The sequence below is a fragment of the Mixophyes fleayi genome, chromosome 2 (genome assembly GCF_038048845.1).
Source record: "Mixophyes fleayi isolate aMixFle1 chromosome 2, aMixFle1.hap1, whole genome shotgun sequence".
NCBI classification, from domain to species: domain Eukaryota; kingdom Metazoa; phylum Chordata; class Amphibia; order Anura; family Limnodynastidae; genus Mixophyes; species Mixophyes fleayi.
The window spans coordinates 373,794,785-373,818,551 of NC_134403.1; the positions used below are offsets into that span (position 1 = coordinate 373,794,785).

Genomic DNA, 23,767 nt, shown 5'->3' on the forward strand with positions numbered 1-23,767 from the left:
GTATCTGGGATGTCTGTTGCTGATGTTGGTCCCTGGAGCTGTGATAGCTGAATGTGATAAGAAATGATTTGGGAAGGAAATGGCATGATCTGGGGCTCTGACTGTGTTAATCTCAATCTATTATCAGCCCCTTCAGGAAATATCTGACCTGAGACTTTCTGACATGTGCACCAGATACTGTCCTGAGTGCTGCTGCGGGCTCTGTCCTGATTCAGGACAGCTGGTGTACGGATGTTTGTTCTCATCCAGTATTTGTGTATTACATGCTATGTACAGCAGAGGGCATCCCGGAGGCTTGTTCTTGTTGGATGGAAGTTACTGTTTTCTCTGCATATAGTTCTGCTTCACTCCCCTGAGAAAAATTTCTTGTGTTAGAAACTAGTCAAACTGTATTAAAAATAGGTTGGACACCTATATGATATGCATTGAGTGTTCTTAGTCACTGACTATTGTTATATTGTCACAGGGCATTGCTCAGCCACACATGCAGCCAGACTGAGCTGGTGGAACTAACAAGTTTTTGTTTTTTGTCAGGGGAACTAGAAAACTCCCCAGAGCGAAGGTACGAGCAGAGCAGATTCCAGCGGAGAAGGGAATGTCCTTCTTTGTCAGTATGAGACACGCCTTCATCCCCTTCCCAGGTAACATAATTATCAGCCGCTTAGCTTTATGTGTACCCTGATATGTTCACTACGCCATGTAAATGTAATTATATGAACATGTAATTGCTGTGTTTATTAAGCATATATAAAGTTTTAGGATCAGTGTTTCACTTAGGGTTTGGTGTTAGGGAATAGTGGTGTTTGGGACAGGGAATATTTGGAGTGTGGGTTAACTTATACTTTCCAAACCCCAAGTGTTCTCTGACCATAAGATGGTCTTTAAAAATAAATACATTATAATGAGTTTTGTTCACAATGATGGATGGAGACATTTGGGAGCAGAGGACGGAGGAACACACAGTGAAAAGTGAATCTGTGGAGATTGTTTCCAGTGTTTTACTGACCATTTATAGCAACATGAAATGAATGACTTTCACACTTCTCCTCCATTATGTTTGTGCCCCGCATATGGTTTTCTGTTAGTGGGGAGGGTACACATTTTGCTAAGCATTATTCAGCTCCTCTTTGATGGTTATTGCAGGGGGCTTAATCCTGGGGGCTGATTATTCTCAGCTGGAGTTACGGATTCTCGCCCACTTATCTAAGGATCGGCGCCTCATCCAGGTACTGAACAGCGGAGCTGATGTGTTCAGGAGTATAGCCTCCGAGTGGAAGATGATCGACGCCGACGCTGTAACGGACAACATGAGGCAACAGGCCAAGCAGGTAATCTACCACCCCGAACACAAAGTACTACTAGAGATTCCGGGGATTTAAAGTGCTCTAAGCTGTGAGAGTTGGGTTTGTTGTAGTTACTGCTGATCTCCCTGCCAAGGAAAAGATCTGAGCTGTATCTAAATCCATTATGTGCAGTCCAGCTTGTGTACAGCGTTAGCCGGTTAATGCAGACATGGGTCAGTGATGTGCGCCAGCAGACATGACAAATGCAGAACATGTCAGGTGGTTAATCTGTGTTATGAAGATTACCCCCAGCCTGTGGTGAGGACTGAAGAATGAAATATTCTTGACATGATCTGAGTAAAATATTCTACAGTAGTGCAAGAATATAACTATATATATATATATATATATACAATGAAAATGTTACTCACTTTTATAAGACTGTATTTAAATATTGTAGATTGCAAATGAAAGTTATTTTGGGTCTGAGTGTTATATATATATATAGTCTTACTGTTGTCACATTCATTTAGATTTGCTATGGAATAATTTACGGGATGGGGGCCAAGTCCCTGGGGGAGCAGATGGGAATTGAGGAGGATGACGCGTCCTGTTACATTGAGTCCTTTAAAGCCAGATACACAGGTATGAGATGAGACCACCCTGTTAATGTCAGCGAGGGTCCTGTAATGTTGTTCATGTGGGCTGTAACACTAGCTGTGTGGTGATAATGTGTCTGCGTGGAGCACTTGGAATGATAGGAAATCTCTTGTATACGAGACATAGAAAGGGGGACGAGTGGGAAGGTGTCTATGATCTCCAAGGGGTGATGAGCAAATGTGTTCAGGGGTTAAACCAACCAGTACAAATGGTGATAATTATGTCACCATCTATCTCATCACTACATGGAAATTCTAAAGGTCGTTTTTCTCTTATTTCAGGTATTCAAAGATTCCTAAAAGAGACTGTGAAGAACTGTGCTTGCAGTGGGTATGTACAGACCATCCTGGGCCGACGTAGATACCTTCCAGCAATCAAGGACTCAAATCACCATGCCAAGGCTCACGTGAGTGGATTACAGTCATAATTTGGAGTTTACACTGAGCTGCTGTGTGCACAGCTTTACATTTTATAAGTTGCTATTAAATGCCATTGACTTGTTCTCCAGAGGTGGGAGTTTAACAGAGAGGTATCCTGTAGTGAGCAGACCCCTGGAGTTGGTGGGAGCCAGAAGTGACTCCTGAGGAATCCTGGTAACCAGTGTAGGATCACTGGTGTCTGCAGTCACCGCTGACAACTTTCCTGTTTCACATATTGATGGTTTATCAGTAGCAAATTATGATCAGTTTATAGTTCACAGGTTAAGGCGTAGGGGATGAAACATGTAAAAGCCTGAATTATGTCCTGCCATCTTTATTACTGATAAGCTCTTCTCCACGAAGTCTGCAGGATATAGTAACTCTACAGTCCTAGTCATTAACAGACCTTTGGCCTGATACCTCAGCATGTGTGGCCTCAGCATGAGAGTGATGCTAAGATTTATGCTGAGATGATTACTGTAATATGTGTGAATGTGGTCAGTAGATGACTGGCCTCTGCTGCTCGGTTCTCGGGCTGGATAACTATGGGTTAGGTCTAGCTGAGCTGACGGTAGAAGCAGGAGGTCAGGATCGCCCTTCAAGGCAGCCGGGATTTCTGTGCCAAACTAAATTATATAGATATAACGATCTCCTCTTTATAAATGTCCCTGTGGATGAACTGTAACCTCAAGTCTATGGTGAGAGGGGTCAAAGAAAATCAAGTTCCAGATACCCTGTGAGATCTTTAGGTTATTCTAGAAACATTACTTACACCAAAAAACTTAGTATTTTAGGTATTCTATAACTAATAGATATTTAGTTCATGTAAGTTATAATGTACACTACAGAGACGACGTAGGCCTGGCTTATATTCTCTTAACAATGACATTTTTTAATAGAATTGGTGACCATTTAATTTAGTAAATAAATATTACCCCAGAAACTGTTGCTTTACAATGATAGCAGCTTTCACGCTATTTTATAACTAGCCAGAGCTTGCTGGGATTGTTTTGTTTAGTTAAAACTGAGAAAAAAATAGAGGTAAATTGTCCTTAAAGTGGTGGTAAATGAAGTCTATATTGTAATATAATTACCTCCTCCTGATAAGTGGTGACATTTGTATGGCACCGTTTTAGAACATAGTTTCCTCCACTTTCTCCCCCTACGTGTGTTGTAGTAAATGAAGGGAACTGTATATGATTGCACCGTATCGTTTTACTTCATTTTCCTCAAGAGTATTTATAAGACGTATCTCTTACGTCGGTGATTTTTATACGCACTACATTAAGACGGATTCATTTGCCGCTGTTAGGCTAATGGTTTCCAAGCCCCCTGTTACTTTTCATCATAAAGCAAAATACATAGTTGATGAGGTTGAAAAAAGACACCAGTCCATCAAGTTCAACCTATTTTGGATCTCCTGCGATCCTGCACTTATAAAGAATAGAGGAAGATAATGTTACAGTCAGAGAATCTCTGAGGGGGGCAGAGATAGGTAGGTGGCTGAATGTGACCTATAACGTATGATTCTCACACGTTAGGCCGAGCGTCAGGCTGTGAACACCACCGTCCAGGGATCAGCCGCCGATATTGTCAAAACTGCGACCGTCAACATTCAAAAACGGTTGGAAGAGACTTTCCCGTCTGTGCCCAAATCCCACGGACACCGGCTGCACCCCTGTCTCAGCGGTATGTTTATTGGTGACTGCGTGGGGACCTGGGTGCTTCCCTTACTGAGCACCCCGTATTTAGCCGTGACTTCTCCAGATAGCAATCTGTGAACCCAGCTACTGACCCTTTGTCTGCCAGTCACAGCCGGGACCGGAAATATAACAAGTGTCTGTTCGTGACCAGTTACTGAAACTTTCTTTTACTTATTGACCCATTATTTAGAATTGGGTGTAAACACAATAGTAACCATTTTATATGGTAATTAATGTACTTGTCCAAACCTCTATTTAGCAGCTCTAACCACACACAATGGATGTGTTTAATATACAAACTCTGTGATGATATAAATTGGAAACTGCTCTGTAAGTAATTATATTACAGGCTGTGCCAGGTAAAAGCCCAGGGCAGCAGCGGTATCTAGGTGGATAAACCCTGGAGACAGTGCAGTTAATGGAACTGACCTTGAAGCAGAACAGCTACTCACAGAGGCGGCATATTACCGGGAACTGTGACTGACGCGTTTTATACCTGTGCTCAGCACAGATACATGTAACTGAGTAATACCGCCACCAAGGCTGCAGCCTGTCCTCTGCAGTGGTCGCTGATCACTATCGTAGACCACGTACCAGAAACCAGCCTGGGTATTTAACCCCTTACAATCTGCTGCATCAGGCGGCACAATACCACACACAGAACTGTCAGCACATTGTGAGCAGACAAATAAACAACAAATGTGAAAATATGTTTTTTTTATATTATGATACAGGAAGATCCACATTGTTTCACCTTGTCTAATTGTTAAATGCGTAATACACGGATACAGTTCTGAAAGTATGTAACCATTCATGTCACAGACACAGTGTGATGATTGTGAGAATGAAGTGTTGGTATTGTCATGTAAACATACTGTCCGGTACTAACATGATGAGGTGTCCCAGACACGTGGAAGGAACTGTGACCAGTTTAGTAATTACTAAAACATGAATAGGTGGATATAACATGTAATATGTTACAAACGTGTTGAGGAGTTTTTCTTATAACCATTTCATGTTATGTCTTTTTAGGACGCTTGGAGAAAAAACCGACTTATTCGCCACCAAACCGAGGTGCGTTCTTCATCCTGCAGCTGCACGATGAGCTTCTGTATGAGGCAGCGGAAGACGATGTGATTCAGGTATAATGACTGTGCGACATCTGTAATACTGGGGATCCAACAATCACCCTGTTCCCATATAAATGTTTACCAAGTACCCCCCCTGCTTTTATATAATGTATTTATTAATACAGACAGCTGTTGGTTTGTGTTATACTTAAGCAGCTGCATGTATGTGAAGTTCCCCTATGGCAGCCGTGCAGTGTGTTTCAGCATCTCTAGCAGGACAGAAGGTCAGATCGGCAGATCTGTAACACGAGTCCCCAGGAGGCATTTTCCCGCTGACATTGTGGTGTTTTCAGCCGTGCACAGATTACTGCGGAGCAGAATGTGCCACTCGCTGCTCCGTGCAGCTGCTTCCAATTAGTCTCAAGAGCTTTTATCGCTTCCTCCAAATTCCTGTCCATGTAAATACATCCATATGTGTTCTGTGGCGTGAATGGTGTCCGGTACCTGCATGTAGCACTGATATAGAACCGTGTACAGATAAACCTGCAGACACTTGATGTAACGCAGGACATCAGGTCCTGGTAGACTCTGCAGCTCTGTCTGGAGACGAGTGGTGCAGTGGATAAGACAAGAGACTGTTACTGTAACCATTTATGTCTTTGCAGGTGGCGCAGATTATAAAACGTGAGATGGAAAATGCTGTGAAATTATCGGTTACACTGAAAGTAAAAGTGAAGTTTGGCCCCAGCTGGGGTGAGCTGCAAGACTTTGACCTCTAGATAAATTCTTCCCCATTTCTCTGATGAAAACAACTGGATAATGATAGTGATAATGGCTGAGTCCTGAATGGGTTAATACCATTTGTTATGAAATTTTAATTTTATTTTGCACATAACAGGTCATGCGGGTCTGGATAGATATTCAGCAACTATGTCGTTTTTTTTTGTTTTGTTTTTTAAAAAAAACAATATTTTTACAACATTAAATATGTGAAACTATTAAATGAATTTAATACGTGATTGTATACATAGATATTACTTTTACTCTTGATCTGATTTTGTCTTTGTACTGTAGAACATTAATGTAATGTATATTTTTGTAAGATATATTTATGTGTCTAATGTATATTTTTATTATCTGCTCATCAGTCATCCAGCTGAACAGGATTTTTTAAGCTTTAATCTCTGTCTGTGGGTTTAGCATTGATCAAATAAAGCCATTTTCTCTATTACCTGCTCAGTGGGATCTTTCATTTCAGGGGGGATATTCTATATGGAGCCGGCAGAGTCTGAGATATTAGATGTTCCTGTTTATCTCTCTGATGACAACCATATATAGGCTCCACGTGACCAGCATCTCCTGAGTATTATAGGGGAATGTGCACACAAGCACTATAGTGTCCTGGATACGATGCAGATGATATGGGGCAAATACTCTGCTGGTAACCACAGTCTATGAACAAAGACAGTATGTGAAGTGGGTTAGTTGACAGTGTGTGTGTGTGTATGTACATTTATATATATATATATATATATATATATATATATATATATATATATATATATATATATATATATATATATATATCAAATTCATAAGTATGTGCAGCGAAAGCATTTTTTTTTACTCTCTGAGGCCCCCTGCTGGCGTCCCGGCCGTCGCTATGACGACCGGGACGTCCCTTCCGGTTTCCGCGTCCCGGTTGCCTGGGCAACAACCGGGACGCTCCAAGCCCCCTGTCGCGGCGACCCGCCAGCTGGCCAATAGGCGGGCGTGCGCGCGCAGGGCTACTTAGGAGATAGCCAATCATTGCTATCTAGATGTAGGAGGCAGTGTGTTTGGGTGGTCTGTTTGTTATGCAGCTGATACTGCATTTACTATTGGTACACTATCTATTTGGCCACTCCTCTGGACACTTCTAGGGCTCTTCCCTGATTGGCTACTTGGACTACTTAAGGCAGTGAGGACTGAGCCTCACTGCCGGTTATAGCGTCCTGTTTATAGTTCTGCTGCCTGCTTGTTCTCTCTGTGCTTGGTGTTAAACCTATGATAGACTTCCCGTGTATGACCCTCGCTTGTTCCTGGATCTTGAACCTATGCTTCTGACCCTGACCATTTGCCTGAACCCGGATTCTGCTTCTCTGCCAATGCCCCTGACCTTTCGCCTGTCCCTGGATTCCGAACCTGTGCCTGTGACCTCTGACCTTGATTTTCTCTGTACTTTACGCTGTCTGCTGCCGGTATCTACTCTGCCTGAACCCTACGCTGCTGTCCGCCAATCACTCCATCCCTGGGTTCTCCTTAGCCGGTATACAATTCTCGACCCTCTGTCAGCCTGCAGCCAAGTCTGTCCCCACCACTAGGGGCTCCAGCGAACACCAGGCTTTCGGAGTAGACTCCGAGTTTTGTGATACCGGCTGGGGAGTTCCTAACAAGCATAGACCCAATCTCCAACAAAGGGGAGAAGACCTTGGAAAAACTTTTTCTGTAGCTTCAGAGGTTGTAAATACCAAGGATGAGATAGTATAAGAATTCGTTAAAGTGCTGGAGGAGATGGGGAATGCTAGCCCAGTGGTTTCCAAACTGTGTGCCACAGCTCCCTGGGGTGTCGCGGCCAGGGCTGGTGGTAAGCAAAGCAGAGGACTACTTGGTAATTATTTTGGCTTAGGGGTGCCTTTAAAAAATTATGGAGATCCTAAGGGTGCCTTGAACTGAGAAAGTTTGGGATCCACTGTGCTAGCCTGAACCCAACCATCCAGGTTTGGATATGGGAAGCCAGTACTTTAATTGGGATAGAGGGTGAACGGAAATGATACATGTGGCACAACAGGCTGTATCTGACCCACGCTTTAAGCTGTACACAAGTGTTCATTACACAGTTCGGGTGCAGGATTTTAGGACCCAAGTTTTAGGCAGTCATGTAGTTGGTGAAGTGTTAGGCAGTCATGTAGTTGGTGAAGTGTTAGGCAGTCATGTAGTTGGTGAAGTGTTAGGCAGTCATGTAGTTGGTGAAGTGTTAGGCAGTCATGTAGTTGGTGAAGCGTTAGGCAGTCATGTAGTTGGTGAAGCGTTAGGCAGTCATGTAGTTGGTGAAGTGTTAGGCAGTCATGTAGTTGGTGAAGTGTTAGGCAGTCATGTAGTTGGTGAAGTGTTAGGCAGTCATGTAGTTGGTGAAGTGTTAGGCAGTCATGTAGTTGGTGAAGCGTTAGGCAGTCATGTAGTTGGTGAAGCGTTAGGCAGTCATGTAGTTGGTGAAGCGTTAGGCAGTCATGTAGTTGGTGAAGTGTTAGGCAGTCATGTAGTTGGTGAAGTGTTAGGCAGTCATGTAGTTGGTGAAGTGTTAGGCAGTCATGTAGTTGGTGAAGTGTTAGGCAGTCATGTAGTTGGTGAAGTGTTAGGCAGTCATGTAGTTGGTGAAGTGTTAGGCAGTGATGTAGTTGGTGAAGTGTTAGGCAGTGATGTAGTTGGTGAAGTGTTAGGCAGTCATGTAGTAGGTGAAGTGTTAGGCAGTCGTGTAGTTGGTGAAGTGTTAGGCAGTCATGTAGTTGGTGAAGTGTTAGGCAGTCATGTAGTTGGTGAAGTGTTAGGCAGTCATGTAGTTGGTGAAGTGTTAGGCAGTCATGTAGTTGGTGAAGTGTTAGGCAGTCATGTAGTTGGTGAAGTGTTAGGCAGTCATGTAGTTGGTGAAGTGTTAGGCAGTGATGTAGTTGGTGAAGTGTTAGGCAGTGATGTAGTTGGTGAAGTGTTAGGCAGTCATGTAGTAGGTGAAGTGTTAGGCAGTCGTGTAGTTGGTGAAGTGTTAGGCAGTCGTGTAGTTGGTGAAGTGTTAGGCAGTCATGTAGTAGGTGAAGTGTTAGGCAGTCATGTAGTTGGTGAAGTGTTAGGCAGTCATGTAGTTGGTGAAGTGTTAGGCAGTCATGTAGTTGGTGAAGTGTTAGGCAGTCATGTAATTGGTGAAGTGTAAGGCAGTCATGTAGTTGGTGAAGTGTTAGGCAGTCATGTAGTTGGTGAAGTGTTAGGCAGTCATGTAGTTGGTGAAGTGTTAGGCAGTCATGTAGTTGGTGAAGTGTTAGGCAGTCATGTAGTTGGTGAAGTGTTAGGCAGTCATGTAGTTGGTGAAGTGTTAGGCAGTCATGTAGTTGGTGAAGTGTTAGGCAGTCATGTAGTTGGTGAAGTGTTAGGCAGTCATGTAGTTGGTGAAGTGTTAGGCAGTCATGTAGTTGGTGAAGCGTTAGGCAGTCATGTAGTTGGTGAAGCGTTAGGCAGTCATGTAATTGGTGAAGTGTTAGGCAGTCATGTAGTTGGTGAAGTGTTAGGCAGTCATGTAGTTGGTGAAGTGTTAGGCAGTGATGTAGTTGGTGAAGTGTATGGCAGTCATGTAGTTGGTGAAGTGTTAGGCAGTCATGTAGTTGGTGAAGTGTTAGGCAGTCATGTAGTTGGTGAAGTGTTAGGCAGTGATGTAGTTGGTGAAGTGTATGGCAGTCATGTAGTTGGTGAAGTGTTAGGCAGTCATGTAGTTGGTGAAGTGTAAGGCAGTCATGTAGTTGGTGAAGTGTTAGGCAGTCATGTAGTTGGTGAAGCGTTAGGCAGTCATGTAGTTGGTGAAGTGTTAGGCAGTCATGTAGTTGGTGAAGTGTTAGGCAGTCATGTAGTTGGTGAAGTGTAAGGCAGTCATGTAGTTGGTGAAGTGTTAGGCAGTCATGTAGTTGGTGAAGCGTTAGGCAGTCATGTAGTTGGTGAAGTGTTAGGCAGTCATGTAGTTGGTGAAGCGTTAGGCAGTCATGTAGTTGGTGAAGTGTTAGGCAGTCATGTAGTTGGTGAAGTGTTAGGCAGTCATGTAGTTGGTGAAGTGTAAGGCAGTCATGTAGTTGGTGAAGTGTTAGGCAGTCATGTAGTTGGTGAAGTGTTAGGCAGTCATGTAGTTGGTGAAGCGTTAGGCAGTCATGTAGTTGGTGAAGTGTTAGGCAGTCATGTAGTTGGTGAAGTGTTAGGCAGTCATGTAGTTGGTGAAGTGTTAGGCAGTCATGTAGTTGGTGAAGTGTTAGGCAGTCATGTAGTTGGTGAAGCGTTAGGCAGTCATGTAGTTGGTGAAGCGTTAGGCAGTCATGTAGTTGGTGAAGTGTCAGGCAGTCATGTAGTTGGTGAAGTGTAAGGCAGTCATGTAGTTGGTGAAGTGTTAGGCAGTGATGTAGTTGGTGAAGCGTTAGGCAGTCATGTAGTTGGTGAAGTGTAAGGCAGTCATGTAGTTGGTGAAGTGTTAGGCAGTCATGTAGTTGGTGAAGTGTAAGGCAGTCATGTAGTTGGTGAAGTGTTAGGCAGTCATGTAGTTGGTGAAGTGTTAGGCAGTCATGTAGTTGGTGAAGTGTTAGGCAGTCATGTAGTTGGTGAAGTGTTAGGCAGTCATGTAGTTGGTGAAGCGTTAGGCAGTCATGTAGTTGGTGAAGCGTTAGGCAGTCATGTAATTGGTGAAGTGTTAGGCAGTCATGTAGTTGGTGAAGTGTTAGGCAGTCATGTAGTTGGTGAAGTGTTAGGCAGTGATGTAGTTGGTGAAGTGTATGGCAGTCATGTAGTTGGTGAAGTGTTAGGCAGTCATGTAGTTGGTGAAGTGTTAGGCAGTCATGTAGTTGGTGAAGTGTTAGGCAGTGATGTAGTTGGTGAAGTGTATGGCAGTCATGTAGTTGGTGAAGTGTTAGGCAGTCATGTAGTTGGTGAAGTGTAAGGCAGTCATGTAGTTGGTGAAGTGTTAGGCAGTCATGTAGTTGGTGAAGCGTTAGGCAGTCATGTAGTTGGTGAAGTGTTAGGCAGTCATGTAGTTGGTGAAGTGTTAGGCAGTCATGTAGTTGGTGAAGTGTAAGGCAGTCATGTAGTTGGTGAAGTGTTAGGCAGTCATGTAGTTGGTGAAGCGTTAGGCAGTCATGTAGTTGGTGAAGTGTTAGGCAGTCATGTAGTTGGTGAAGCGTTAGGCAGTCATGTAGTTGGTGAAGTGTTAGGCAGTCATGTAGTTGGTGAAGTGTTAGGCAGTCATGTAGTTGGTGAAGTGTAAGGCAGTCATGTAGTTGGTGAAGTGTTAGGCAGTCATGTAGTTGGTGAAGTGTTAGGCAGTCATGTAGTTGGTGAAGCGTTAGGCAGTCATGTAGTTGGTGAAGTGTTAGGCAGTCATGTAGTTGGTGAAGTGTTAGGCAGTCATGTAGTTGGTGAAGTGTTAGGCAGTCATGTAGTTGGTGAAGTGTTAGGCAGTCATGTAGTTGGTGAAGCGTTAGGCAGTCATGTAGTTGGTGAAGCGTTAGGCAGTCATGTAGTTGGTGAAGTGTCAGGCAGTCATGTAGTTGGTGAAGTGTAAGGCAGTCATGTAGTTGGTGAAGTGTTAGGCAGTGATGTAGTTGGTGAAGCGTTAGGCAGTCATGTAGTTGGTGAAGTGTAAGGCAGTCATGTAGTTGGTGAAGTGTTAGGCAGTCATGTAGTTGGTGAAGTGTAAGGCAGTCATGTAGTTGGTGAAGTGTTAGGCAGTCATGTAGTTGGTGAAGTGTTAGGCAGTCATGTAGTTGGTGAAGTGTTAGGCAGTCATGTAGTTGGTGAAGCGTTAGGCAGTCATGTAGTTGGTGAAGCGTTAGGCAGTCATGTAATTGGTGAAGTGTAAGGCAGTCATGTAGTTGGTGAAGTGTTAGGCAGTCATGTAGTTGGTGAAGTGTTAGGCAGTCATGTAGTTGGTGAAGTGTTAGGCAGTGATGTAGTTGGTGAAGTGTATGGCAGTCATGTAGTTGGTGAAGTGTTAGGCAGTCATGTAGTTGGTGAAGTGTTAGGCAGTCATGTAGTTGGTGAAGTGTTAGGCAGTCATGTAGTTGGTGAAGTGTTAGGCAGTGATGTAGTTGGTGAAGTGTAAGGCAGTCATGTAGTTGGTGAAGTGTTAGGCAGTCATGTAGTTGGTGAAGTGTTAGGCAGTCATGTAGTTGGTGAAGCGTTAGGCAGTCATGTAGTTGGTGAAGTGTTAGGCAGTCATGTAGTTGGTGAAGTGTTAGGCAGTCATGTAGTTGGTGAAGTGTAAGGCAGTCATGTAGTTGGTGAAGTGTTAGGCAGTCATGTAGTTGGTGAAGTGTTAGGCAGTCATGTAGTTGGTGAAGCGTTAGGCAGTCATGTAGTTGGTGAAGTGTTAGGCAGTCATGTAGTTGGTGAAGTGTTAGGCAGTCATGTAGTTGGTGAAGTGTTAGGCAGTCATGTAGTTGGTGAAGTGTTAGGCAGTCATGTAGTTGGTGAAGCGTTAGGCAGTCATGTAGTTGGTGAAGTGTTAGGCAGTCATGTAGTTGGTGAAGTGTCAGGCAGTCATGTAGTTGGTGAAGTGTAAGGCAGTCATGTAGTTGGTGAAGTGTTAGGCAGTGATGTAGTTGGTGAAGCGTTAGGCAGTCATGTAGTTGGTGAAGTGTAAGGCAGTCATGTAGTTGGTGAAGTGTTAGGCAGTGATGTAGTTGGTGAAGCGTTAGGCAGTCATGTAGTTGGTGAAGTGTAAGGCAGTCATGTAGTTGGTGAAGTGTTAGGCAGTGATGTAGTTGGTGAAGCGTTAGGCAGTCATGTAGTTGGTGAAGTGTAAGGCAGTCATGTAGTTGGTGAAGTGTTAGGCAGTGATGTAGTTGGTGAAGCGTTAGGCAGTCATGTAGTTGGTGAAGTGTTAGGCAGTCATGTAGTTGGTGAAGTGTTAGGCAGTGATGTAGTTGGTGAAGTGTTAGGCAGTGATGTAGTTGGTGAAGCGTTAGGCAGTCATGTAGTTGGTGAAGTGTTAGGCAGTGATGTAGTTGGTGAAGTGTTAGGCAGTGATGTAGTTGGTGAAGTGTTAGGCAGTCATGTAGTTGGTGAAGTGTTAGGCAGTCATGTAGCTTTCTGTAGAGGGGACAGACAAAAGTGAAATGTTTTAATGTTTTGTTTTTAAAGTGTGACAGAGATTCTAAGGTGAGTCATCCTGCTGGTGAAATTGGGGAAATTGTAATTTCGTTAAACATTATTTAGCGACCTAGAAGGAATGGTGCAAAAATTATACAGAATGTAAGGTAGTATATTGATTGTGACTATTCTATCTATAGGGTTTTGAGAAGGTGCCATTTCTTCAGAGAGGAGGTATTAACATTGTGAATTAGGAGATTATAGTTGAGGTAAAAAATCTCAGTGTTGTTTAGAAACCAAAACATTCGATTGAATTGGAGTTGCCAAAGTAGCTTTGTGGTGAAAGTAGTGAAGCAGAGAAATTTTGATTTTAAATGTATTTAATTTATTGTATGAAACTAGACTATAATCTGTCAGGATATCATGAAGGATGAAGGTTTAGTAATTGCAATTAAGACATTGGCAGACAAATAAATTTTTTGGAAGATGCCGTGCACCAGAGATTGTAGGGAAGGATCTCATATTCTCTGCTAGTCAATAACTTGGAAAAAAAAAGTTGAGAGTGGACAGTCCTGTCTTTTTCCATTCAATATCTGAAAGCTTTTCCAGGTAATCCCTGCATTGAAGATCCTGGGGGATAATTTATAGTACAAGGACAACATACAGTTTAAAGATATGGTACCTGGAGGCATAATTCTATTTCGGTCTCTCACTGGAGGTGATTTGATGCCATCACTGCATCCAGTGGGAGTAAGAGAGAGTCTGATCAGGCAGGTGAGGTGTTAGTATCAGGTTAAGGATCCATCTAGTGTTGTCATGGGCCTTTGTGAGAAACAAATCTGACTTGGTCAGTATGAGCTAGAGAAGAAAACATGGTTGAGATGATCAGCAGTCAATTTAGTGTAGATTTTTAAATCTATATTTAGTAGAGGATTTGGCTTTATAATTTTGCATAGTACAGAGTCTTCTGGCTTGGGAATTATGATGATCTTGGTTTCTAGGAATAGCAGATAGAGGAGCAAGATTTTTGTCAAATGATAAGACCAGATGTCAGGGATCTATAAACCGATTTCGTGAACCAATTCACTCTGGGAACTGTTACAGACAGGAAGGATTAAACCACAATTAAGGTTTCAGTTATGGACTAGAAGACAATTAGGGCAGTAATGTGTCAGGAAGGATCGAGGGAAGTTCGACAGAGTTCACAAAGTTATGTTTGAGGGTTAGTTATGGGTCAGAAAGATGATCTCTCAGGTTGTGGAGGGTCTTGTAATGGTCTGCGAGTGATATCTGGGATGGATAGCATTCATGCCCCAAGTGGTCTCAAAGAATACAAGATGTAGTTTGCTTCACAGATAATTTCGAGGCACCAGCTTATCTGGTTTATTTTGTTTCATTTGGAAATCTGGATGTTTAACATGTCACAGGGTGTTAAGCTCCTCTGTAAGGACATTAAGGGTCTTTGTGGTTTTCTTGGAATTGTGATTCTTGTTGATTGGCTCTAAAGATGCAATTTAGGACATGAAGTGAGCAGACCTGTCTTATTTTTATCTTTTTATAAAATCCCCACCTTGTTTTGGGGCTGTATGGAGGTAAACTGTGAATGCTTAGTAGCATCTATTCTACATGGTATTTTGTGTGCCATAGTGTGTGTGTTAAATATTTACACTTTTGCCGTGTATCACTTTTACCTTAGTGCATCACATCTGTCACACAATAAGTCTCTATTACACAGAACCATGCCTGTCTGGTATATATATCACGAGATCAGATCTTCATTATTAGAATGATACAGTATAGTTAAAGGAATAGTCAGCAGTGTCAATCAATGGGATTGCAATCAGGTGTGAGTTTGGATGGCCCTGTCCTATTTAAAAAAAACCCTGACCCTTGTCAGGAGCCGCGGCGGCCTCGGGCACCGCCGCGACTCACTTTCTGTTTCAAGTGAACGTCCCGGCCGTCTCCATGACAACCGGGGCGTCACTTCCGGTTTCTCGGGCCCGGCCGTTGCCAAGGCAACGGCCGGACGCCGAGTGTAACTAGCGGTGCGCCCCGGCAAGTGAGGCAGCCGGGCGCATGCGCTAGGATAGCCTGCGGGCTAATTAATGTCAGGGGCATGGCCTATGATGTATTGCAGGGCTAAGCCCTGATTGGCCAAAGTCTGTATATAGGGCAGGGAGGGCTTAGCCTCCCTGCCGGTTATAGCGTCCAGTTTGCCTGTCAGCTTTACCTGCTCCTGCTTTGTATTGGTGAAAACCTGTTGGACTGATTGCCTGTGTATGACCCCTTGCCCGGATTTGGACCCTGCCTGTGTATCTTGTGACCCTGACCTTCTTGCCTGTATCTGGACCTAGCTACCGTGCCTGTGACCCTTGACCCCAGATTGTGTATTGGATTCCCTGTCTGCTGCCGGCCCTCGACCCTTGCCTGGACTTCACTCCGCTTTCCTGGGTTCTCCCTAGTCGGTACGCACTTCACGACCCTCTGCTAGTCTGCGGCCAAGTCTGTCCCCACCACTAGGGGCTCCAGTGAACACCTGACTGGCAGAGCAGACTCCCGGTTGTGCTGTACCGGCTAGAGGGGTTCCTAACAACCCTTCACTACCAAAGACACGTTTGTGACTACATGACGTGTCTCAATTAAAGGACATGTCTGAGGACCTCGGGCAAAGAGTTGTTGAAGCTCCTCAGCCTTTGACAAAACAATTTCTAAAGACTCTGGGCTTCACTGGTGCACTGTCGGGCAGATTGTGTACAAATGGAGAAAATTCAACACCACTGTTATTCTCCCCAGGAGTGGTGGTCCAACAACAATCACTCCAAGAGGAAGGCCTATAATATTCCCGGAGATCAGAAAGAACCCCAAGGTAACGTCAAAGGATCTGCAGGCATCTTGCACTAGTTGATGTCGGTATTTAGGAGTCCACCATCAAGCAAATAGTAAACAACAATTGAATATAAGGGAGGACAGAAAGGAGGAAGCCACTACAAGTAGAATATTGCTGCTCATTTAAAGTTTGCTAAAGACCACCTGGATGAGTCTGAAGACTACTGGAAGAATGTTCTGTTGATAGAGGAGTTTAAAATGGAACTTTTTGGCTTAAATTAGAAACATTCTGTTTGGAGAAAACCAATATAATTCCAACATAAGAACCCTATCCCAACTGTGAAATGAAGTAGTGGCAGTAGCAGGGTTTGGGGCTGTGTTGCTTCTCATCACTGATGGAACTATGATTTCTGGATTATACCAAGAAATTCTAGAGGAGAATGTCAGGTTATTTGTCTGTTCACTGAAGCTCAACACAAGGTGTGTCTTGCAGTAAGACAACAACCCTAAACACACAGACCAGTCTACAAAAAATAATGGTTGAAGCAAGAATAAGTTCACGTTTTGGAATGCCGAGTCACAGCCCAGACCTTTATCCAATCACAATGTTGTGGCAGGATCTGAAGTGGGGTGTTCATGCAAGAAAACCCACCAAAATCCATGAGTTGAAGCAGTTTCATTAGGAGGAGTGGGCCAAAATACCTAAAAAAATAAAATGTCCTGGGTTTGCTCGATGCTGCCACAGCTGTCCTGTTTCAGGCACAGTCAACTGTTCCATGAAAAGGTATTGAGGAGTATGTTCCTGTGCTCTTATATGTGGTTAGATGAGGTGTATGTGAAGGGGTTAATGACTCGTTCCAGCTGATTGTTGTCTGGTTAGATGAGGTGGATGTGAAGGGGTTAATGACGCGTTCCAGCTGATGGTTATGTGGTTAGATTAGGTGGATGTGAAGGGGTTACGGATGCGTTACAGCTATTGGTTATGTGGTTAGATGAGGTGGATGTGAAGGGGTTAATGACGCGTTTCAGCTGATGGTTGTCTGGTTAGATTAGGTGGATGTGAAGGGGTTAAGGATGCGTTACAGCTATTGGTTATGTGGTTAGATGAGGTGGATGTGAAGGGGTTAATGACGCGTTTCAGCTGATGGTTGTCTGGTTAGATTAGGTGGATGTGAAGGGGTTAATGACGCGTTCCAGCTGATGGTTATGTGGTTAGATGAGGTGGATGTGAAGGGGTTAATGATGCGTTTCAGCTGATGGTTATGTGGTTAGATTAGGTGGATGTGAAGGGGTAAATGACGCGTTTCAGCTGATGGTTGTCTGGTTAGATTAGGTGGATGTGAAGGGGTTAAGGATGCGTTACAGCTATTGGTTATGTGGTTAGATGAGGTGGATGTGAAGGGGTTAATGATGCGTTTCAGCTGATAGTTGTCTGGTTAGATTAGGTGGATGTGAAGGGGTTAATGACGCGTTCCAGCTGATTGTTGTCTGGTTAGATTAGGTGGATGTGAAGGGGTTACGGATGCGTTACAGCTATTGGTTATGTGGTTAGATGAGGTGGATGCGAAGGGGTTAATGACGCGTTTCAGCTGATGGTTGTCTGGTTAGATTAGGTGGATGTGAAGGGGTTAATGACGCGTTTCAGCTGATGGTTGTCTGGGTAGATTAGGTGGATGTGAAGGGGTTAAGGACGCGTTACAGCTGTTGGTTATGTGGTCAGATGAAATAGATGTGAAGGGGTTAATGATACCACCATGATGATGACCTCCAGGCCCCAGTGTCTTCCTGTTGCCAGTCAGTGCTCTGCGTTCAGTTTCATCTCATTAATTAGCCTCATGCATGTCACAGTGATTGTACTGTAACTATCATGAGGAAGATTAGATCAGATGGATGTCACATAATGCGGTGACAGTATAGAGGACCCTGTCTCTGTGATATTAATAATCTATAAATAGGCTGCTTTAGGGGACATGTTCTGCATTCTCATCCTTCATTGTCCTTTTATGTTTGTAGTATACAATGTGATAGTACCCAGGAGGCAGCTGTCATACAACAGAATGCTGAGTGGTCACTTCATGTAAACATAATTAAAGTATATACAGTCAAGTCCATAAATATTGGGACATCGACACAATTCTCATATTTTGGGCTCTATACACCACCACAATGGATTTGAAATAAAACTAACAAGATGTGCTTTAAATGCAGACTTTCAGCCTTAATTTGAGGGTATTTACATCCAAATCAGGTGAACGGTGTAGGAATTACAACGGTTTCTATATGTGCCTCACACTTTTTAAGGGTTTGTAGCGCTGCAATTCCAATCATTAGGCCCCGCCCCCCTCAACACAAAACTGCTAATCGTGTCATTGAGGCCCCCTGTTCCTCCCACTTCATTAGGATGTGGGCTGCTCTCCCGGGAGTTCTCTTGGATATTCCAGGAGAGTAGGCAAATCCCATATTCACCGTCTACAGAGTGTGGCAGCCATCTACACAGTATTCAGCTTATCTATCTACTAGGATATAGTGACATAACTGAGACAAGACAGCGAGTGTCTCATGCACAGGTCCTAGTGATACCATAAGATGAATATTGGTTCAGCCCAGAAATAGCAGCCTCCACATTAGATAGACTTTATTGTAAGATATATTTTCCTCTCCTGGTTACACCAACATAAATATATCGCTTGCATTAGAAACCAGCCATAAATTCCCATTAAATCTCACATGTACATTGATAAGTGTCATCAAATAACTTCGCTGTCATTCAACTAAATAAAACACAAAATGGTCACTCTTTAAAGGGATGTCAAATTACACTTTAATTTCAAACACATACATTTTGCTTTAATTTGAAGAACTATTCTATTGAAAGAATTGGGCGACTGGTACCTACCTCATGTAACCTGCTGGCTGTGCGCCATTTACATGGTACAGAACAGTGCAGCCCAGTGTCTGGGACATAAGCTAATTCCTCTCTTTATACATCTGTACAGCTCTGTGCTCATGTCCCTCTCCTGCAGGAAACAACGCGGTGCGGCTCTAAGTGCAGCAAAGACAAAGCTCTAAGTTAAACAGCAAGAACTAGGCGCACAAATGAAAATACTGTCGTTCTGTTCTGACCTCTGTAAGAAATGCTCCTTTTCCTGTGTCTCTAAGATATAAACCCTTTCTCCCCAGCATGCGTCTCTTCTTGTCATGCAAATTAGAATTCTACATTGTCTGCGTAGTTTGTCACCAGGGGTGCAGATAAGCCTAGTTTTTACAGGACACTTATATTTTTGTTTTCAGAAAACACTTTAGAAAAGTTGACATGCCCTTGTGAGAAAGTCCTAGTGATGTAATCCCCATCGCTGCTCGTCTCTGGGAAGAGTGTCCCTAAGGTAGTGGTGCAGTTTGTCCCTCCGGTGTAAGCGCCGTCTCCTGTGTGGACCCCACACCCTGAAGTGCTGCACACAGTGTTGCTGGAGAATGCTGGAGTCAATGCGCAGTCCCTGATAGGCCGAAAACTTCATTCCTCCTAGGGCACCATTACTTAAAACTGGTACCATTTCTTGTCCTTGTATTTCAGCATCAGCTGTAAAGAGAGAAACATGCATTACTATAGTTGTGGGGTTAGTACAGTGTGCTGGGATTTAGTTGTGGGGTTAGTACAGTGTGCTGAGATTTAGTTGTGGGGTTAGTGCTGTGTGCTGGGATTTAGTTGTGGGATTAGTGCTGTGTGCTGAGATTTAGTTGTGGGGTTAGTACAGTGTGCTGAGATTTAGTTGTGGGATTAGTGCTGTGTGCTGGGATTTAGTTGTGGGGTTAGTACAGTGTGCTGGGATTTAGTTGTGGGGTTAGTACAGTGTGCTGAGATTTAGTTGTGGGGTTAGTGCTGTGTGCTGGGATTTAGTTGTGGGATTAGTGCTGTGTGCTGGGATTTAGTTGTGGGGTTAGTGCAGTGTGCTGAGATTTAGTTGTGGGGTTAGTGCTGTGTGCTGGGATTTAGTTGTGGGGTTAGTACAGTGTGCTGAGATTTAGTTGTGGGATTAGTACAGTGTGCTGAGATTTAGTTGTGGGTTTAGTGCAGTGTGCTGAGATTTAGTTGTGGGGTTAGTACAGTGTGCTGAGATTTAGTTGTGGGGTTAGTGCAGTGTGCTGGGATTTAGTTGTGGGTTTAGTGCAGTGTGCTGAGATTTAGTTGTGGGGTTAGTGCAGTGTGCTGAGATTTAGTTGTGGGGTTAGTGCTGTGTGCTGAGATTTAGTTGTGGGATTAGTACAGTGTGCTGAGATTTAGTTGTGGGGTTAGTGCAGTGTGCTGAGATTTAGTTGTGGGGTTAGTGCTGTGTGCTGAGATTTAGTTGTGGGATTAGTACAGTGTGCTGAGATTTAGTTGTGGGTTTAGTGCAGTGTACTGAGATTTAGTTGTGGGGTTAGTACAGTGTGCTGAGATTTAGTTGTGGGGTTAGTGCAGTGTGCTGGGATTTAGTTGTGGGTTTAGTGCAGTGTGCTGAGATTTAGTTGTGGGGTTAGTGCAGTGTGCTGAGATTTAGTTGTGGGGTTAGTGCAGTGTGCTGGGATTTAGTTGTGGGTTTAGTGCAGTGTGCTGGGATTTAGTTGTGGGGTTAGTGCAGTGTGCTGGGATTTAGTTGTGGGGTTAGTGCAGTGTGCTGGGATTTAGTTGTGGGGTTAGTGCAGTGTGCTGGGATTTAGTTGTGGGGTTAGTGCAGTGTGCTGGGATTTAGTTGTGGGATTAGTGCTGTGTGCTGGGATTTAGTTGTGGGGTTAGTACAGTGTGCTGAGATTTAGTTGTGGGATTAGTACAGTGTGCTGAGATTTAGTTGTGGGTTTAGTGCAGTGTGCTGAGATTTAGTTGTGGGGTTAGTACAGTGTACTGAGATTTAGTTGTGGGGTTAGTACAGTGTGCTGAGATTTAGTTGTGGGGTTAGTGCAGTGTGCTGGGATTTAGTTGTGGGTTTAGTGCAGTGTGCTGAGATTTAGTTGTGGGGTTAGTGCAGTGTGCTGAGATTTAGTTGTGGGGTTAGTGCAGTGTGCTGGGATTTAGTTGTGGGTTTAGTGCAGTGTGCTGGGATTTAGTTGTGGGTTTAGTGCAGTGTGCTGGGATTTAGTTGTGGGGTTAGTGCAGTGTGCTGGGATTTAGTTGTGGGGTTAGTGCAGTGTGCTGGGATTTAGTTGTGGGGTTAGTGCAGTGTGCTGGTATTTAGTTGTGGGGTTAGTGCAGTGTGCTGGGATTTAGTTGTGGGGTTAGTGCAGTGTGCTGGGATTTAGTTGTGGGGTTAGTGCAGTGTGCTGGGATTTAGTTGTGGGGTTAGTGCAGTGTGCTGGGATTTAGTTGTGGGTTTAGTGCAGTGTGCTGAGATTTAGTAGTGGGGTTAGTGCAGTGTGCTGAGATTTAGTTGTGGGATTAGTGCTGTGTGCTGGGATTTAGTTGTGGGTTTAGTGCAGTGTGCTGAGATTTAGTTGTGGGGTTAGTGCAGTGTGCTGGGATTTAGTTGTGGGTTTAGTGCAGTGTGCTGAGATTTAGTTGTGGGGTTAGTGCAGTGTGCTGAGATTTAGTTGTGGGATTAGTGCAGTGTGCTGGGATTTAGTTGTGGGTTTAGTGCAGTGTGCTGGGATTTAGTTGTGGGTTTAGTGCAGTGTGCTGGGATTTAGTTGTGGGGTTAGTACAGTGTGCTGGGATTTAGTTGTGGGGTTAGTACAGTGTGCTGGGATTTAGTTGTGGGGTTAGTACAGTGTGCTGGGATTTAGTTGTGGGTTTAGTGCAGTGTGCTGAGATTTAGTTGTGGGGTTAGTGCAGTGTGCTGGGATTTAGTTGTGGGATTAGTGCTGTGTGCTGGGATTTAGTTGTGGGATTAGTGCTGTGTGCTGGGATTTAGTTGTGGGTTTAGTGCAGTGTGCTGGGATTTAGTTGTGGGGTTAGTACAGTGTGCTGGGATTTAGTTGTGGGATTAGTGCTGTGTGCTGGGATTTAGTTGTGGGATTAGTGCTGTGTGCTGGGATTTAGTTGTGGGGTTAGTGCAATGTGCTGGGATTTAGTTGTGGGGTTAGTACAGTGTGCTGGGATTTAGTTGTGGGATTAGTGCTGTGTGCTGGGATTTAGTTGTGGGATTAGTGCTGTGTGCTGGGATTTAGTTGTGGGTTTAGTGCAGTGTGCTGGGATTTAGTTGTGGGATTAGTGCTGTGTGCTGGGATTTAGTTGTGGGGTTAGTGCTGTGTGCTGAGATTTAGTTGTGGGGTTAGTGCAGTGTGCTGGGATTTAGTTGTGGGGTTAGTGCAGTGTGCTGGGATTTAGTTGTGGGGTTAGTGCAGTGTACTGGGATTTAGTTGTGGGGTTAGTGCAGTGTGCTGGGATTTAGTTGTGGGGTTAGTACAGTGTGCAGGGATTTAGTTGTGGGGTTAGTACAGTGTGCAGGGATTTAGTTGTGAGGTTAGTGCAGTGTGCTGAGATTTAGTTTTGGGGTTAGTGCAGTGTGCTGGGATTTAGTTGTGGGGTTAGGGCTGTGTGCTGAGATTTAGTTGTGGGGTTAGTGCTGTGTGCTGAGATTTAGTTGTGGGGTTAGTGCTGTGTGCTGAGATTTTTTTGTGGGGTTAGTGCTGTGTGCTAGGATTTAGTTGTTAGGTTAGTACAGTGTGCTGGGATTTAGTTGTGGGGTTAGTGCAGTGTGCTGGGATTTAGTTGTGGGGTTAGTGCTGTGTGCTAGGATTTAGTTGTGGGGTTAGTGCAGTGTGCTGGAATTTAGTTGTGGGGTTAGTGCAGTGTGCTGGGATTTAATTGTGGGGTTAGTGCAGTGTGCTGGGATTTAATTGTGGGGTTAGTGTAGTGTGCTGAGATTTAGTTGTGGGGTTAGTAAAGTGTACTGAGATTTAGTTGTGGGGTTAGTGCAGTGTACTGAGATTTAGTTGTGGGGTTAGTGCAGTGTGCTGAGATTTAGTTGTGGGTTTAGTGCAGTGTGCTGGTATTTAGTTGTGGGATTAGTGCTGTGTGCTGGGATTTAGTTGTGGGTTTAGTGCAGTGTGCTGGGATTTAGTTGTGGGATTAGTGCTGTGTGCTGGGATTTAGTTGTGGGGTTAGTGCAGTGTGCTGGTATTTAGTTGTGGGGTTAGTGCAGTGTGCTGGTATTTAGTTGTGAGGTTAGTGCAGTGTGCTGGGATTTAGTTGTGGGGTTAGTGCAGTGTGCTGGGATTTAGTTGTGGGTTTAGTGCAGTGTGCTGGGATTTAGTTGTGGGATTAGTGCTGTGTGCTGGGATTTAGTTGTGGGGTTAGTGCAGTGTGCTGGTATTTAGTTGTGGGGTTAGTGCAGTGTGCTGGTATTTAGTTGTGAGGTTATTGCAGTGTGCTGGGATTTAGTTGTGGGGTTAGTGCAGTGTGCTGGGATTTAGTTGTGAGGTTAGTGCAGTGTACTGGGATTTAGTTGTGTTATTAGTGCAGTGTGCTGAGATTTAGTTGTGGGATTAGTGCCAGCCTTATCCTTACCTCATGTGCATGTTTAGAGAAGGCTTCGGCACTTGATAACATGCGTTCCGTCTTATCCTCCAGTTCACCCAGCCGTTGTCCTCTCTCATCCAGAGCTATACGAGCTCGATACAAATCTCCGGCCACTCCGGTTGCTGCTCCTTTTACCCCCTCTAAACCGCCCTGTCCTGGGATATGCTGTGCCAGGCCGCGGGAGGCTTTACCTGCGGTGGCTTCACCAACTGAGAGACAGACCGTATAAGTTAATTCAGAACATGGTGCCATGAATCATATCATACCGAGTATGGCCATATTTATACCACTTTATCTTATATAATATCATTGTTATTATTGTTTATGTGCAGAGATTATTGAATCATTCACCAGACCCTGCCCTACTGAAGCTTAGTCTAAATTTCCTGCCTCAAAAACGTACTAGGTTCTATTTTTATCAGAAGCCAATTAACCTAGCAGTGTGTTC

At 44.1% G+C, this 23,767-nt stretch overlaps 2 protein-coding genes across 12 annotated transcripts in view; one reads left to right on the plus strand and one right to left on the minus strand.

The window, feature by feature from the left end:
* POLQ (DNA polymerase theta) overlaps positions 1-6,366 on the plus strand; it is a 53,719-nt gene extending 47,353 nt beyond the window's left edge. The window contains exons 25-31 of one of the 4 annotated variants that reach the window (XM_075197454.1): positions 535-641; positions 1,144-1,328; positions 1,817-1,928; positions 2,225-2,349; positions 3,904-4,063; positions 5,109-5,207; positions 5,801-5,888. In XM_075197454.1, the coding sequence (XP_075053555.1) occupies positions 535-641; positions 1,144-1,328; positions 1,817-1,928; positions 2,225-2,349; positions 3,904-4,063; positions 5,109-5,170 (751 nt within the window). In that variant the 3' untranslated portion in view covers positions 5,171-5,207; positions 5,801-5,888. Of the gene's footprint in view, positions 1-534; positions 642-1,143; positions 1,329-1,816; positions 1,929-2,224; positions 2,350-3,903; positions 4,064-5,097; positions 5,208-5,800 lie in introns of those variants that run through there. The other 3 variants (XM_075197453.1, XM_075197455.1, XM_075197456.1) reach the window with 3 other exon arrangements.
* A 12,084-nt stretch (positions 6,367-18,450) lies between these two features.
* STXBP5L (syntaxin binding protein 5L) overlaps positions 18,451-23,767 on the minus strand; it is a 280,722-nt gene continuing 275,405 nt past the window's right edge. For all 8 annotated transcript variants that reach the window (XM_075197467.1, XM_075197464.1, XM_075197466.1 and 5 more), the window contains 2 exons: positions 23,308-23,528; positions 18,451-19,407 (listed from right to left, as the gene is read on the minus strand). In XM_075197467.1, coding sequence (XP_075053568.1) covers positions 19,366-19,407; positions 23,308-23,528 — 263 coding nt within the window. In that variant the 3' untranslated portion in view covers positions 18,451-19,365. The remainder of the gene's footprint in view (positions 19,408-23,307; positions 23,529-23,767) is intronic.